General features: G+C 44.2%; 2 protein-coding genes across 2 annotated transcripts in view; one reads left to right on the top strand and one right to left on the bottom strand.

Annotated features, from left to right (window-relative positions):
* The window catches only part of MTOR (mechanistic target of rapamycin), a 150591-nt gene that overhangs the window by 51499 nt on the left and 81222 nt on the right, over window positions 1–17870 (top strand). The window contains exons 26-28 of the mRNA XM_008069778.2: window positions 1618–1760; window positions 6437–6599; window positions 6733–6878. Of these exons, the coding sequence (XP_008067969.1) occupies window positions 1618–1760; window positions 6437–6599; window positions 6733–6878 (452 nt within the window). The remainder of the gene's footprint in view (window positions 1–1617; window positions 1761–6436; window positions 6600–6732; window positions 6879–17870) is intronic.
* Window positions 11496–17737, bottom strand: ANGPTL7 (angiopoietin like 7). Its single transcript, XM_008069776.2, has 5 exons — window positions 17127–17737; window positions 14703–14803; window positions 13594–13788; window positions 12786–12984; window positions 11496–12537 (listed from the first exon to the last, which is right to left on the bottom strand). Exons 1-5 carry the CDS (start codon window positions 17494–17496, stop codon window positions 12368–12370), a joined length of 1035 nt encoding a protein of 344 aa, XP_008067967.1. The 5' UTR covers window positions 17497–17737; the 3' UTR covers window positions 11496–12367.

Here is a 17870-nt window from a genome sequence, read left to right on the forward strand (position 1 = left end):
TCAAAAAAAAAAAAAAAAAAGGTGCTATGTAAAACAGCACAGCTGTGCACAGATTCATCATGTAGGTAAGAAACCAAAAATCTATGAACAGAAAAAGACTTAATGTTCCCATTTCACCCAACAGAACAAAGTCTAAAAGCCAAGTCTTGTTACCTAATCTCACTCTTCCTTCTCTCTCAGGACTTCTTACGGTATGACCAGTGATAATTATTTAGTCTGTCTCTTGTAGCATCTCTACTTCAATCTTTGATATAGAACAATGGTTTAAGTAATGCTTCTTATTGGTACCTCATCAGAATCAAGAGCAAACCTCCAGTGTATTCCAGGGAGAAGGAGATAACTGAGTCATTAATGATTAGGTGGTGTAGCACACTGGGGTCCTTTCATACCCTGATCACTTCACTCGTCCAGAGTTGGGAAACTTTTGTTCTAAGCTTATACGATTTTCTCAGTTTGGGGAGGACTGACATGTCTGTTCTGCTAGAAAAATCTTTGAAGAGCATGGTTTCAAAGTTAGGAATTTAGTGTAATTAGGACTAGACTAGTTCAAATATGTGTCATTTTGACAATAAGAGCAATCATTTTTTTTGCTCATTTATTCCAGCTAGGCCCTTTAGATACCTTATCCCCACATGAGAAAGTCTGAGGCTCAGATTCAACATAATTTCCCAGGGTGTTACAGCTGCTGAATGGCAGAGCCAGGATCCCAGCCAGATGTTTCCAACTTTAGAGAAATAGGTGCACATGTATGTACACACACAGCACTAACTTTGTATCAAGCACTGTTTTAAATTCATTAAATTTTGTGGATTAATCCTTAAAGCACCCTAGGAAGCAGAAACTGTCATCTTTTTTTACTGATGAGGAAACTGAGGCACAGAGGAGTTAAATAACTTACCAAAGATCAGAGAGCCAGTAAGTTGCATCACTGGGATTTGAACTCAGACCAGTGAGTCCCGAGTGTGGCTGTTGACCACTGCACTTTGTTGCCCTCTTCAGAATCCCAGTCTTTCCACCCACCTGCCTAAGCTGCTTCTGGTAGTAACTTGATGCTTGGAGAGTTCAGAGTTTTGAGGAAAGTTGGCGGGGTAAACCAAGAGTAGAAATTAAATCCATTCAACTCTTTTTTCTTATTCTGTCACAATGCCATGTGCTGTGGGCTCACTGCTCACCTGATTGTGACGTGATCCATGATGGTGTGAACCTGAGCATTTCCCCCTTTCTGAGTGACTCTGTGGTCAGATGAGCCAGTGCCTAATGCAGAGCACTAACTACCTTCACGTACCACTCGAGGCCCTCAGCCTTTGCTGAATGCACCCTGAGGATACCAGTCTTATACATTCTGGTTCTGTAGCACTCTCTGCTTTGCTCAGGATCCAGCACAAATGATTTGTAAAACAGGCTTTTTCTATATTATGGTGTTTTCCAGAGGTTGCTATTCTTGCCTTATGGCTTTTAATTAAATATTACTCTTCTGAATTTGTGCCCTGGAGAAATTTTATCATGAGTGGTATAATTTTATAAATCGAGAAGTAGAATAATCATTAAATAGATGAGAGCCCTTTACAAGTGGCCCTTGAAGCTGATGGTTTTTCCTTATTGCCTGTGGGATTACAGGCCTGGGGAGCTGCCAGAAGGGTTTCCAAAGATGACTGGCTGGAATGGCTGAGACGACTGAGCCTAGAGCTGCTGAAGGACTCCTCATCACCCTCCCTACGTTCCTGCTGGGCTCTGGCACAGGCCTACAACCCCATGGCCAGGTATGGTGAGTCAGGGCTCCCTTCTGCCCAGCTTCAGATTGGAATGGACAAGATCAGCACATAGAAAACCATATATACACATTGCTGGGCACGGTGGCTCAAGCCTGTAATCCCAGCACTTTGGGAGGCTGAAGCAAGAGGATTGCCTGAACCCAGGGGTTCGAGACCAGCCTGGGCAACTTGGCAAGACCTCATCTCTACAATAAATAAAAAAATTAGCCAGACATGGTAGCATGTGCCTATAGTCCCAGCTAATTGGAAGGCTGAGTTAGAGGGATCACTTGAGCCCAGCAGGTCGAAGCTGTAGTGGCTGTGAGCGTGTCACTGCACTCTGCCTGGGTGACAGAGTGGGACTCTGACTCAAAAAAAAAAAAAAAGAAGAAAACCATATATACACATTAGGTTTTTTGGGTTGTTTTTTTTTTTTTCAGTTGGAGTCTCTCTCTGTCGCCCAGACTGGAGTGCAGTGGCCGCTCCTGGCCACCGCAACCTCGACCTGCTGGGCTCCGGCGATCCTTCCGCCTCAGCCTTCCAAGTAACTGGAACTACAGACACACGCTACCGCGCCTGGCTAATTTATTGTAGAGATGAGGTCTCGCCAAGTTGTCCAAGCGGGTCTCGAACCCACGGGATCAGGCAAGCCACTCACCTCAGCCTCCCAAAGAGCGGGATTATAAGCTGAGCCACCGAGCCCAGCTTATACACATTAGTTTTATTAGGGGTAATAGTAAAAGGGCTAATATTTTTAATTGTGCTAACTTGTGGGACAAAAAGAAAGAAAAAGATAAATTAAACAAGCTCTTATTACAGGAGAAGCATTCATCTTAATCTTGCTAGTAGATCATAAATAAATTCCTTTCCTTCATAGATTTAGGTTCAGAATTTTAATTACAAAGTTATTTACAACTCTGAAAGCAGATATGTAATAGCTGAATGTAACATATTCCCAATAATAATATTGTAATTACTTATTGCTTCCTTACACCACAAAATTTAGTGGTCTGAAACAACAACAGTCATTTCTTTTGCTCATGAATCCACAATTTGGATTTATGGAGACAGATTGACTCTGCTCCACATGGTGTCAGCAGGGCTGTTTTAACTGGGGCTGGACGGAAAAACCACTTTCAAGAGGGCTTGCTGCATCTGGCAAGGTGGGACTGAATCTCAACTAGGAATTCATCTCCAGCTGGGGCTTTGGTTCCTCCCCACCTAGGTCATTACATGTGTTGTTTAGGCTTTCTCAGAAGGTGGCTGGGTTCAGGAGTAAGTGCTCAAAGACAACAAGGTAGAAGAGCACTGCATTTTTATGATCAAACCTTGGACATCACATAGTTTCACTTCAGCCTTACTCTGTTGTTCAGGGCACTCACAAAACCACTCAGGCTCAAGGGAAGGAGACATTCTAAAAGGGTGAATGGAACAGGAAATACTGTTGAAACCATCTTTGGAAAGTAGAGTTTGCCATAAAAAAGTACTCTTTTAAATAATAATAAATATTAAACAGCTATTAAAATTTTGTATGTGAAAGATATATAGCATAATGTAAATTTTTAAAAATTGAACACGCAATGATTTTCAAATATATTATATATATATATATATATATATATATAGGCTAAAGGTTAGAAAGTAATTTAGCAGTAGTTTTCACTAAGCTGGAAAATTTGGGTGGTTATTTTCTTCTTTATTCTCTTTTTTTCCAGATTTTCAACAATGGATATTTATTATTTATAACAAGGCATAAAATGGAGATTTAATTAATAAGCAGTCCTTCTCAATAGCAAGAAGTAAAAAGCAAAGCATTTTATTTCACTTTTATCAACACAGCTGGCTTGCTATAATGAAGTAAATGTGGTAGGAGTAGTGAAGGTCCCTGAGACTCTGGCTTTGATACCATGATTTGATTTCTTTCGAGTATTTTTTTTTTCTTTTGAGTTGGAGTCTCACTCTGTGCCCAGGTTGGAGTGGCACACTCACGGCCACCAGAGTTTCGACTTACTGGGCTCAGGCAACCCTTCTACCTCAGCCTTCCAAGTAGCTGGAACTACAGGCGCACGCCACCATGCCCAGCTAATTTTTTTAAAGAATTTATTTATTGTAGAGATGAGTTCTTGCCATGTTCCTCAGGCAGGTCTTGAACCCCTGAGCTCAGGCAATCCTCTCACCTCCGCCTCCCAAAGTGCTGGGATTCCAGGCATGAGCCACAATGCTTTAAAAATAGTTTCTAGGACTTCCCTGTTTCCATTAGTATGCAGATTTCATATGCTTAGTTAACATAATGTACTTCTGCCCAAGTCATCTCTGAGCACATTTTGATCCAAAAGAGGCTTTTGAATACACGTATGTGTTTATCCCTTTAGTCCCTAATATGTTCATTTGTTTATTCCTTTAGTCCCTAATATGTTCATTGTGGCCTCTGTGCTATATCAGGAAAGCTTATTTTTATATATATCCAAAGGCCAGGCATGGTGGCTCACACCTGTAATTCCAACATTTTGGGATGCTGAGGCAGGAGGATCACTTGAGGCCAGGAGTTTGAGACCAGCCTGGGCAATATAGAGAGACCTTGTCTCTACAAAAAATAGATGAGCCAGGTATGGTGGCGCATGCCTGTAGTCCTAGTTACTCAGGAGGCTGAGGTGGGAGGATCACTCTTGAGCCCAGCAGTTGGAGGCTGCACTCCAACCTAGGTGTCAGAATTGGGACACTGTCTTCAAAAAAAAAAAATACTTGAAAGAAATCAAATTTTTTAGTTGGCGTCTCACTCCATTGCCCAGGTTGGAGTGCAGTGGCACACTCATGGCCACCCCAGTGTCAACCTGCTAGGCTCTGGGGATCTTTCCGCCTCAGCCTTCCAAGTAACCAGAACTACAGGCGCATACTACCATGCCCGTCTAATTTTTTTATTTATTGTAGAGACAAGATCTCACCAAGCTGCCCAGGCTGGTTTCGAACCCATGGGTTCAGGCAGTCCACTTGCCTCAGCCTCCGAAAGTGCTGGAATTTTTTTTGGTTGAGCCACCAAGCCTAGCCAAAAAAAAAAAAAAAATTTTACACAGGATTTCTTTTTATTTTCATGATATTCTTGGAATTTCAAATTTTGGTTTTTTTCTATCAGATTCTAAAATTATACACATTGGTCTTACTTAACCTGTTAATATGTAACAAGATATAGAGACATCAAATGCTAAATCCATTCATTCTAGGCATATCCTGTCTTTTCTTTTTGAGTTAGAGTCTCACTCTGTCACCCAGACTGGAGTGCAGTGGCCGCTCCTGGCCACTGTAGCCTCAACCTGCTGGGTTCCAGCGATCCTTCCGCCTCAGCCTTCCAAGTAGTTGGAAATACAGGCGCGCGCTACCATGCCCGGCTAATTTTTTGATTTATTGTAGAGATGAGGTCTTGCCAAGTTGCCCAGGTGGGTCTCAAACCCGGGGGCTCAGGCAATCCACTCACCTCAGCCTCCCAAGGCATGGGATTACAGGCTGAGCCACCGAACCCGGCTCATATCCTGTCTTTTGTTTTGTTTTGTTTTTTTGAGTTGGAGTCTCACTCTGTCACCCAGACTGGAGTGCAGTGGCCGCTCCCGGCCACCGCAGCCTCAACCTGCTGGACTCCGGCGATCCTTCCGCCTCAGCCTTCCAAGTAGCCGGAATTACAGGCATGCGCTACCACACCTGGCTGATTTTTTGATTTATTGTAGAGATGAAGTCTCGCTGCCCAGGCGGGTCTCGAACCCACAGGCTCAGGCAATCCACTCACCTCAGCCTCCCAAAGGCGTGGGATTACAGGCTGAGTCACCGAGCCCGGCATATCCTGTCTTTTCTAACTCCCCTGCCCTACATTCCCCAAAAAAGTGAGGGATAGGATTAAAGTTAGATGTCAGAGATGGCAAATATGTCCATGCCTGTGGTGTTGTGGTGATGTCAAGTAATTGTAGTAATCTTGGATATGGTACCTCTAGTCCCAGGTTTTTGTTAGGCCCCAGCTGTTAGAGATTGACTCAGAGAATCTTTTAAGACTTAATGGATTTGGATTCTATTTGCTAATGCTTCTAGTTTAAGTCCCGTTGTAATTTTTTATGATCATTCAACTAAATTCTGATTGTATTTGGAAAGCATTAGTAGATGCTGTCTTTGCCATTTCTGATCTTAGGCATTTGGACTTTGTCCAAGAAACATCCCAAGAATCATTTGAGGATTATTATTTTCTTAATCTGTCAGTGCCATCTTCTATGTTAGAAATCCCCTTTGTGTTCATCTCTTCCAGTGAAGAGAAATGATGCAAAAACTGCCAAGAAGTATTCTTGTAGAGACAAGTGTCTTTTCTCTATTCTTCTCTCCCCACGTCCCCACAGTCTCTTCTCACAGTTCTCTGTATATCACAGTATCTGTGACTGTTCTATAAAATATAGTAGTCACTAGCCATGTGTTAATAAAATTCAAAATTCAGTTCCTCGGTTGTACTTGCCACAGTTCAAGTGCCTAAGGACCAAGGACTACCATATTGGATAGGAATGATAGACAGCATTTCCAGCAAGTTCTCTTGTACAACACTGGTATGTATAACCAAAATCACTGATGCCAGAAGCAGATGAATAGGTGCGATTTGGGGGCACCAGGCAGAGGCATGAGAGGTGTCTCCAACATCGTTCTCTCTTCTCTGCCTTCAGGGATCTCTTCAACGCTGCATTTGTGTCCTGCTGGTCTGAACTGAACGAAGACCAGCAAGATGAGCTTATTAGAAGCATCGAGTTGGCCCTCACCTCACAAGACATCGCTGAAGTTACACAAACGCTCTTAAATTTGGCTGAATTCATGGAACACAGTGACAAGGTGATACTTCTCCCCACTGCCCAGATGGAGGCTGACGAGAAGCAGCTGGTGGGAGGGGCGAAGCATCTGTGCAGCTCTCTCTTGTTTGGCCTTCTGCCATCTTCCTATGCTGTGGGGTTTTGTTCTTCTCTAGGGTCCCCTGCCACTGAGAGACGACAATGGCATTGTTCTGCTGGGGGAGAGAGCTGCCAAGTGCCGAGCATATGCCAAAGCACTACACTACAAAGAACTGGAGTTCCAGAAAGGTCCCACCCCCGCCATTCTAGAGTCTCTCATCAGGTAGGCTGTAAACCCTTTTCAATTGCTGCCCTCATCCAGAATGACCTCCCTTCTCCCCTGCTGGGTACCACTTCACTGGAGTCACTCAGAGACTTCTACTCTGTGAAATCCGCCACTGGGTCTGGCCAGCACTGGCCAGCACGTTTAAGTGACATGTGATTGCAGATGGCTCTTCCCAGGAATTTAGCCATTAATTGTCATTTCTGTTGACCTTTACCACCTGTGCTCCTGTTTTCCAACCTATGCTTTCTTGTCCCAATGAAATTAGTTTAGAAGCAGTTTTGTGGCTATGACAGCTTAGGGTTTATGTCTGCTTGAGTGAGTGCTTTCAGGGCTGGAGTAGGATGTACTGGTTCCTGAGCTTCAAAGACAGGGTGGAGTTTTATTGACTAAATGTATCAATGCCCAAGTCTTCCTTCTCTGGAGTTTTATTTACATAAAAGGCAGAGCATAGTCTGAGATCTGGAGGGCTTTTCCAATTTGGTCATGTTCTTTCCTCTCATGAAATGGTTTTGAATCTTCTGGGTATGGAAAAAATGGGTTGTTTAATAAATTTTCTGCTGTTAGGAAATTACAAGCAGTTGGAAACATTGGGCCCAGCTCCTAGACAATTGTTCACTCCCCCTAATGATTACAAGAATATCAAATCTGGGATCTAATTATCTTCATATAAATGCTGACATGGTTGGATCATTTCATAACACATAGTTCAGGAGAAATCATCCAACTAGTAAGTTCCTCCATCATGGCTGACAGCCTCTGTGTGTAGTGCCTTCTTCATTTGAGAGGGTAATCAAATAGCCAGGTTCTCTGCTAGCTCTGCTTTTGAGCACATATTAAAAAGCATTCCTTTAAACATTTAAAAGAGTGACCCACAAGGTAGAAACAGAATCTTGTTTCTGCCTAAATCAATTGGACCTTGAGAGAATGTTGATTTCTAAAATACCATATACAGCCGGGCTCGGTGGCTTAGCCTGTAATCTCGCGCCTTTGGGAGGTTGAGGTGAGTGGATTGCCTGAGCCCGCAGGTTTGAGACCCGCCTGGGGAACTTGACGAGACCTCATCTCTACAATAAATAAAAAAAAATTAGCCGGGCGTGGTAGCGTGCACCTGTAGTTCCAGCTACTTGGAAGACTGAGGCGGAAGGATCACCGGAGCCCAGCAGGTCGAGGCTGCAGTGACCGGGAGCGGCCACTGCACTCTAGTCTGGGTGACAGAGTGAGACTCCAACTCAAAAAAAAAAAACCTAAAATAAAATAAAAATTAAAAAATTAAAAATACCATATACATATAAGAGCAGTTATAAATATGCCATCCTATGAGGCATGCTTTAGTTTCAAATCAGGCACTGTAAATGTGAAAACCCACATTTCTCCCTCTTATCTCTGGCATAGGTAATGCAGTCTCACATAATAACTAATAGAAAATCTGGTAACTGAATATGATAACTTTAAGGTCAAATAAACTCATTTTGCTTATTAATTTCCTTGCTAACCTTTTTCTTTTTGAGACCTCTCTGAAACCTGCCCCATTCCACCCTTTGTTTTTTCCTCATATTTGAGGTAATCGTAGAAACATTAATGTTTATGCAGATTTGTAGTAGTAGAAAGGTATAGTCAGAGGCCTGGAAAAATGCTCAAGGAGGTCATTTACCTTCTGAAGTGGATATAATTGAAAGTGAGTCCTCAGAATTCCCTGCAGATTGGCCTTGGCTTTCTTTTTTTTTTGAATTGGAGTCTCACTCTGTTGCCCAGACTGGAGGCAGTGGCACGCTCCTAGTCACCACAGCCTCAACCTGCTGGGCTCTGACGATCCTTCCGCCTCAGCCTTCCAAGTAGCTGGAACTACAGGCGCGTGCTACCACGCTCAGCTAATTTTTTTGATTTATTGTAGAGATGAGGTCTCGCCAAGTTGCCCAGGCGGGTCTCAAGCCTGTGGGCTCAGGCAATTCACTCACCTTGGCCTCCCAAAGTAAGGGATTACAGACTGAGCCACCAAGCCCGGCCAGCCTTGGCTTTTTATAAAATTCTGTTCTGGGGGAATGCCAGCACTGCCGGCTCCTCAGGCTGCTCCAGTCAAGTCAACTTGGCTTGCGTTTCTGTCTCCCTTCTACTGGTCTCCTGTATATTCCCAATACCTTGCAGTTTTTACTTCTGATTTTCTAAACCCTGTTGTGGTGTTATGCCATCATCTTCACTGAAGAAAGTTTTAAGAAACAACCTTAGATGAGGCTGCTGCTAAGCAGGTTGCTCATACTACTCCCAGTCCTGTGAGTGAGCCTCCTAGAGACTCTGCATGGTCAGACCACTGGTGCTCGTGTGTCCCTAAGCTACGTCTGTTCTTGGGATGTTACTTTTCAGTAAGAGACTTGAATTCCTTTCCTCACAGTGCCTCAGAGCAAAATTCCTGGTCCACCTCTAACAAATTAGACATCTTACTTGATTTGACTACTGACTCTGGCTCCCAGCTTTATTTTCTTTTTCCTACTCTCATTTTCCCTTCACCAATTTGTCTACTTTTTTAGAGCTTATTGTAATATATATATACTTGGGTCAACTGCCTTAAATTCCTTTTGAAACAATCAAGATAGTCCTGCACAAAAACATCTTTGTATAGCTGTTTCTTATTTTTTTTGTTACTGTTTTAAAAATCTGTGTTCTACTGACAATGTTGTTCTCTTGCCAACACAATCTGTTAACTTTTTTTTTTTGCCTATCTGCTCCAGAACAAATTAAATCTCATGTGTAATTCTCAAACCAAGACTAACATTGAGATAGTATAAACTAGTTTGTTGTTGTTGTTTTTGAGTTGGGGTCTCACTCTGTTTCCCAGGTTGGAGTACAGTGACACACTCCACAGCCACTGCAGCCGCAACCTGCTGGGCTCAGGTGATCCTTCTACCTCAGCCTTCCAAGTAGCTGGAACTACAGGCACACGCCACCATGCCCAGCTAATTTTTTGATTTATGGTAGAGATGAGGTCTCGCCTAGTTGCCCAGGCTTGTCCCGAGCCTGTGGTCTCAGGCAGTCCTCTCACCTCAGCCTCCCAAAGTACTGGGATTATAGGCATGAGCCACTGTGTCCAGCCGATAGTATAAACTAGTATAACCTACTCATCTCCTCCAAGCTTAATTATCAGTAAGTATAATTGCTTCTTAGGGGGACAGAGAAGAGTGGGTATTCAGTGTTAGGAAGATGTACACACTGGGAACTGGGTGGGCTGTTACTTGGTGAGCCCAGAGCATTAGGGTAGGATTGCTGGCTGGGCTTTGTTTCCCCACCCCAAGTAGAACGGGGGCTGATCAAAGCTGGATGCTTCCACTGCCCAGCCCCTGGCGTGTCATCCCCTTTATAAAAATGTTTCTGCTCGAGACATCTGCAAAATTAAAAATCAAAACAGGGCCCGGTGCTTACTAGGTGGACACGCAGCACCAGTAACTGCCTGTCAGACTGATCTGTCATTTCTTCTGCACAGTGTTCTTCTTGTTGGTACCTCTTTCTCTTGCATATCTTAAGGGATCTGGTCAGAATAGATCTTTCTTTACCTTCAAGAGCAACACTGAGCTCTCCTTTTGGTTTCTGGTAGTTCTATCCTCTTCCAGGTCAGAGACTGTGCTGTACTCTCGTATCTGAATCCTTGGTGTCTACCCATCGCTAACCTGCACCAGAACAGATGCTTTAGACACGCAGGTACTGTTGGAGTTGCCATCATTGCAGGATAAGGGTTGGGGGCATTCTATGCCTTCTTTGACACCTGCTGTCCCTCTTCCCTCTGCCTCTCTCTCTGAGAAGTTCCTTCCAAAAGGTGAAGGAAACCATAGAGGCTGGCTTAAAATTAAAAGCCTTGGAGGTTTTTTTAAATTGTGGGGTATACAGGAGATGAGAGAGAAGATGATTAGCTACTTCTGCCACAGGTATCTTGCTCCCCTCTCCGTTTAGGCCCCTGATAGGTTCCTCCTCTTTTTCCTGGCATTGTGGTGCTGAGCATCTCAGATTCTCCTGCCTGCTTGAGGAAGCTTCTGTTTGAATTTCTGTCCCATGGGAATCCCTGCTCCAGTATAGCTCTTCTCACTTTTTTTCTTTGCAAATCCCCAAGGTTCTTCTTTTTAAGGTGAAGTAAGTTCTCAAGAATCAAAGGCTTGTAGGCATAATAGAGATGCTAAGTGTAATGGCTTACCTCACACTGACTGGCTCATGGGGATGATTTTTTTTTGGAAAGGAAAAAATGGCTTCCTAAAGGTCAGAATTACTTGACACTTGTTGTAATTGAGGATACTCCCCTCTCTGTATGTTTACAAAGTATTTGGAGTATTTGTTTGCAAAGTGTTTTGAAACCAACAGGCAGCAGTGGCCTTCATAAGGGTTGCTTAGGTGGTCCAGGATCTGATCTTGACCTAGTGACTACTGCCCTTTTTTTCCTTCACCTCTCCCTTTATTGGCTTTCTGCCTCTTCCTCAGTTTCCCTGAATGCTGAAACAAACTCAGAGCCTCTTTCTTACTGCTGACTCTCTGATTTTTCACTTTTTCTACCATGATTTAAGTGGTAATAGTTAAGAATTAAAAAAGAAAAGAGTCATGTTTTGAAAGTGTTTATTGTAAGAAAAGAAACTTGGAATGTTTAAAACAAAACTATAATACTTTATTTTCACAAAGCAAGATGCTTATATACAGCATTCATTATTAAAACCATAGCGCCATCTCTCTTCGTTTTTTTATAGACAAGATAAAAAAGGAAGCTCCTTGAACTCGTTTCTTACAAAGTAAATAAAAATAGATGTATCTGTATTAAGTGAATATTTTAAGGCAGTGTTATGCAGGCAGCCACGAGGGACTCTCCCCACCTACTGGTGCTTCACGCCTTTCTGTGCTATACCTGAGCAAGGCAAGCAGGAAAGTGCACAGAGTCAGTCGCAAGGCCCAGGGCCCCAGAGCTTCCTCTAAGCAAGTCCAGCCTGGTCAGCTCATCTCCAGCCCAACAGCTTTCGTGTTTTTTAAAAAATATGTAGACTGAAGGTAATTTCACTGAACTTAAAAGTGAAATACCTCTCCTCCACCCCCTTTTCACTCCTTTCTCTACTCAAGACCTTTCCTTTAGAATTAAAGTATAGTTCTTTTTAGCAAAGGATTTGATTTTTGCCCTCATGCAACCTAAGCCTTAAGAGATTAATCTCACAATTGTTTTTTTCATAAGACAAATCATACGGAAAACACAAGCTACTGCTGTGTCAGGGACATGGGCAGAGAGAACCCACTCAGTCCAGCCCCATGAGAAGGATGTGGCAGGACCCATTGGCTTTCAATAGTTCATCTCATGTACCATAACACCTTTGGTACATAGAATTTTACTGTGCTCCTTGGAGACTTACTCTTTTGTTGGAGATTATGAGCCATTTCCCAATCTGCCCTTCCTGACACTCTTCCTGTCCTTTGCCTTTGTCCAATCTCCGTGTGTTTCTGTTTCCGCAGCCCTGCTCCACAGCAGCCACCTTTTAGGGCTTAAAGTCTTCTGGGCGAATTTTCATTTCCACCCGTTTGAGGGAGTAGGTGGATCCGTGCCAGCCATACCAGGTGATGCCATCCAGGTGTTTGTTGTGCTCGCCCAGACGGTAGTACACTCCATTAAGGTTGGAGTCCGTGCAGCAGTTGTACCAGTATCCACCTGGCACAAGAAACAGATCAGCACTAGTGAGCTGAGTGTGTCCTCCCTTCAGAAATGGGTAATAGACCAGATATCAGGGATGAGTATTAATTACTTTTTTTGACCAATAGGTAAGCAGTTAGAGCCAGTGTCAGAAAGAATACCAAAGCCAGAAAACCGACTGTGTACAGCTAAAGATTCACTCTTTCTTCTCAAGTGGGATCTAGACCATCCCTGAACTTCTCCTTCCCCATCCCCTCAAACCTCACCTTTGCGCAACTGGGCACACTTGTCCAAGCAGTTGTCATTGTCCTTGTCCTTGGTGCTGAAGGCCGTGTTGTTATGGTAGAAGAGGGCATCGTTCCCCACGTTGCCACTGTAATTCCCCAGGAAGAGGCGATAGCTGTTCAGTTCGTTCCCCAGAACAAAGTGGCTGTACTCAGCATAGCGCAGGTTGCCCTCCCAGTCCTGTTGGGAGAAGCAGAACCTTAGAGAGACCATAGCAGGCTGCATTTCAAACTTTTTTTCTCTTGACAGCCCCACAGCCAAGTATCTTTTTATAGGTGTGAATCTAATAAGACTCTATTACTTGTTTACCTCTAGTTGACCACATTAACCTGAGAATCAGAAAACAAGGGTCCTAGGTCAGACTTCTCTCCTGATTTCCCCTACGACCTTGACTAGTCTCTCTCTCTCTATTCCTTAAGGTGTAGGTGTGTGTTTTCACTGAATTCCATTCAGAGATGTCATGAGAGTAGTGTGAGGATATAATGAGTGCTTTAAGACCTTCAGCAAGGGTCACCAACCTCATGCCCAGACTGGAGCAAAGACCCAGCTGACTGTCAAGTTTGCTGTGCTGTGGCCTGGAGCTAGCTTCCTTCTGTGCCACCAGCAGACCTACTTTTGTGAAAAATAGGAAAAACCTATTTTTCCTCAACTGTGCTGCAACTGCGGGAAACCCATCATATTAAATACAAAGATCTGTGGTGAATCAGAATAGAAATGGTGCCCCAGAGTTGTGCACAGTTGTGCGTGTTGGCCCTGGGCCTATCCTGGGGCCCCAGGCCTCGTGCTCACCTCCATCTCCACACGTAGCCGGGTTGGCTGTCTGGAGAGCCGGTGGATGTGTTCATTCCCCAGCCAGAAGTCCCCACGGATGCTGCCAAAGCCTTGCTTATACTGCTTCCAGTCCCGGTAGAAGGAGACAAGGCCACTCTTTCGTCTCTGAATGGTGGTCCAGCCTCCACCTGAAGTCTCCATGTCACAAAACACCTGGAGTAGAGTAAATACTCTGCTCAGGGATTTGTAGGGGCAGAAACACAAGAGCAGGCTTTCCAACCTGTTTTCTATTCTCACAAAACCAGTGAATATGTTCATTCTCATAATCACACCGGCTCACTATGGCAACAGTGCTGGCCTGGTATTGGTGACCTGGGACAGGGTAGTGGTCTGCTAAGGAAAAATAATCCAAACCAGAGCCAGATACGTGTGCATATATAACTTGAAGGGAAAAATCCAGATACTTCCACTGTACTTCTTCATATTTTCTCTTCTTCTCTCCCAAAGAATAGCTGCTGGTGGACTAGGCAAGAGATTTAAACTAGCAATATAGATTATTTTAAGAATGACCTGATTTAGCCAGGCGCGGTGACTCACGCCTATAATCCCAGCACTTTAGGAGGCTGAGGCGGGAGGATTACTTGAGTTGAGGAGTTCGAGATCAGCCTAAGCAACGTAACATGACCTTGTCTCTACAAAAAGTTAAAAAAATTAGCCAGGCATGGTGGTTTGTACCTGCAGTCCCAGCTACTTGGGAAACTGAGGCAGAAGGATCACCTGAGCCCAGGAGGGTGAGGCTGCAGTGAGCTGTGATTGTGCCACTGACCTCCATTCTGGGCAACAGAGTAAGACCCTGGCTCAAAAAAAAAGAAAAAAAAAAAGAATTATCTGGTCTATACTAGAAGGTCTGGTGTTTGATTGATAATGATTTGAGGGGCCCAAGCAAATGAGTGGTTTTGGGGGGTGGGTCATAAATTGAGTGTTTGTACAGCTGTCTGGTATTTAGGGTGTTGGCTTCTGTTTTGAGTTTCCCTTTCTTTAGACTGTGAATCGCCTTAATGTTGCCATCCCTTTGAGCAGTTGGAGGACAGGTGGTAGGTCATGGGCAGTGGCTATAATGACCTCACCTCCAGCTCAGGACTCCCCAAGAAGTCATCAGGAGGAAGCTTATATACTCCAGAGATACGGTAGTTCTTCTGGTAGAGGGAAGAGCAGTCATAGATGGCATCTGCAAGAAAAACAAACCACAGTGTGAGCATCCAGGCTCAGTCTCCTTGGCAAGCAAGGAATTCCCACTCCATCTGAAGTGGATATTTAGAAACTGAGACTTCATGTTTACCATGGGATTCCCATGGGTGTTAATTATCAGGCAGTGTCTGGACTTGGACATCAGGAAATCCAGGTTTTGGCTACACTAATGGTAGGGCAGAGGGATGGGGGAGCCCTTCACCTGGATAGCATCAACAGGTATTCCAACAGATGGCTTTGGGTTAACTCTGAAATAAAGTATTCTGCAATTCTAGGCTATGAATTCTAGAAGTATTACAATGTGTGAGGGCCATGTAACAAATACTCGTGTTGAAAAGATTCAGACTTTTTAGACAGCCATCTCTACTAGATAAGTCATGAGTATCTCATAGAGTATGGTTTTGGTGTTGTTTCTTGGTTTTTGTTTTTCAGAGGTAGTAGCTACTGCCAACTGGGACCCTAGTTAAGGGAGATAGATTTTACAATTTTATCTTTCTGCCTCAATCCTGCAATGCTAAATCCTCAAACAAGAACACTCCAAGGAACCCTTTGAGGTTTTCCCCAGAAGTTTTGTTAAAACAAGGAAATGAGAGCATCACACAGGCTGATTTTCTCGCTCCAGGGCTAGGGCTGATTTAATCCTTCCTTGGCTGCCTATGGGGCTACTGCTTTTATCTCCCTCTTCTCCACTGTGGAAGTGACAGCCTTTTCGGATAGGATTTGGAGAGCAGGGCCCTTGTCTAGTCTAAGAGGGGCTTCCTGCCCTCTATGTCTTGCAATGTACTTCTTGATGACTACTGGATCTTAGCGAAGAGCACGAAGACAGCCAGTGATAACACTGCTGCCATGGGAGTTGTCTGAGGCACCTTGGTTCCCTGACAGAGCACATTATGGGTACATGTGCCTGTACCATCAGAGTTCTTCATTCCTGTTACTGGTGAAAGCATCCATTTACGGCTGTCTCCAAGGAACTACCTACTTACAGAATACAAGGTGAGTCAGCACCTGGTCATAGAGCAGAAAAATAAGGAATGAGCTCCTGGACAAGAAGAGCTGGAAGACAAGGAGAGCTACATTTGTCCCCTAAGAAACGCCCCGCTGGGTGGTGAGAAAGTCCCCTATTTGGATGAGCAGGAAGTGGCACGGTTGGATTCCTCTGTCTGGCCTGGCCTTCCGCATGTCTGGTTTCATCTCACAGACCAAATCAGGGCTCACTTGTCTGGAAAATGGCCTGAGAATACCTTTTTAATCCCAAACTGAGGGTCAGGAAGTCCAATGCTTAGAAAGTGATTTATACACGTTGGTTTAGAGAACAGGATTTTCAACCTGCTTCCTGTTAAAACTTCTTCATAAATCAAACTGAGGGTAACTAGTGACTTACTCATTAGACACAAATTATGTCTTTTTTCTTGACTTGGTTTATAATGGGACCAACAGTTTTTATATCAACAAGAGATGACATATCTGTAGGACATGCTCTTTACAACTAATAATTTCCTGATCATATCAGAAAACCAAATTTATCTCTAAACAATAAATTCACATTGACCCATCTGAGCCAAGCTAATCAGAAACTGAAAGTTAGTTTGCAAAAGTAACATTAAATGTATCTTATTTTGACCTATTAAAAGTCCATATTTCAGCATTACATTTTCTTATTTCCTGAATATATTTGAGACCAGGGAGAAAAATGGAAGTATCACACAATTGAGGAACCTTGAGGAACCTGTTCTTTCCTGAACACAAAGGTGCTTGTCAGCTGGCTATGGGCAGTGTCTCTATACTTAATTTGGAGTCAGAAGAGTATTATTTGCATAGAGGGGACACATTTGTTGGTGCCCATTCCCACTAAATCTTAGGGACACCAGCGAACCGTTTTTGGCAAAACTTTGCTTCTAGAGCAACAGATGTTACAGTTAGGTGTTCATTCCTGCTTCCTTGGGATTCCTGGCGGTATAGCCTGTCAGCCCTTGGAAAGGAAGTGCCATAGTTACCCCAGCCAGGTAGACTTGAACCCTGCTTCTGAGACATTCTGCGTGACTTTGGCAAACCATGTAATGTCTCAGTGCTTCAGAATGATAATTAATGCCTTCCTAAATTGCTGAAGCACTATGTGAATAAAAGAGACCTGTGAAGGTACTGGATAAATTTACAGAACATGAGAAATCAAAAGAAATACTACCTAAGCCCCAGAAGACCCCCCGGTTCTGATGACTAAATTATCTAGAACCAGTGCTGTGGATGGGAAGTCACTTGGCTGTCTGATGGGGCAGGTGGTACGGCGTGAAGACTTGTTCTCTTACCTGCTGAGGTCTGAGTGACAGTCTGTGCTGCCTGCAGCTGCATGATGTCAATCTGGTTGTTCATCTCGGAGTACTTGCTCTCCGCGTCTGTGAGCCGTGACTCCATGCGCTTGGCATTGCTCTCCAGCTCCATCACCTGCATGACCACGCTGACCCAGTCCCTCTCCTGCTTTTTGCTCAGCTCATTCAGCAGACTGCTCAGGTTGGCGACTTGGGCCTTGAGCTCCTTCACCTCCTCACAGCAGGCGGCCACTTTGAGCTGTGCAGGTGTCTTGCGCTTAGGGGGCTTCTGTAGCCACACTGGGTGGCAGACAAACACCGTGATGAAAATGCAGAGCCAGGTCACAGCCGAGAGAGTCTTTTTCAGCATCTTTTGTAGGCTTGGATGAAGAGGGATCTTCCTTGGGGGAATCTGGATATGCCCAGCTGAGGTCTGCAAAGCTGCAGCAAACAATAACCTTATCCTTTCACCACTTGGTTTTCTTTCTTTCTGTGCTCGTTTTTAGCCCTTCTCAAGGCTCTAGTTTCTGAAAGTAGAGCTTAATGGATATCCTATAGCTTTCCTTCCCAAGCGTGAATGCTCTACAAGTCAGCATCTTAAATATTGTTTGCTGCCTGCACCTCCACCCCCACCGTGGCCGCACGGGGCTTTGGCCCCTCCCAGCTCATCTGGGAGGGTCAGGTGCCTGTTGGGTGAAGTCAGCGTAAACTTAGGCCAGAGGAGGGGAGGAGGGAGGCAAGGGC

This window comes from Carlito syrichta, unplaced genomic scaffold (assembly GCF_000164805.1).
Source record: "Carlito syrichta isolate Samal-C Ts95f unplaced genomic scaffold, Tarsius_syrichta-2.0.1 Scaffold312205, whole genome shotgun sequence".
In the NCBI taxonomy this organism is placed as follows: domain Eukaryota; kingdom Metazoa; phylum Chordata; class Mammalia; order Primates; family Tarsiidae; genus Carlito; species Carlito syrichta.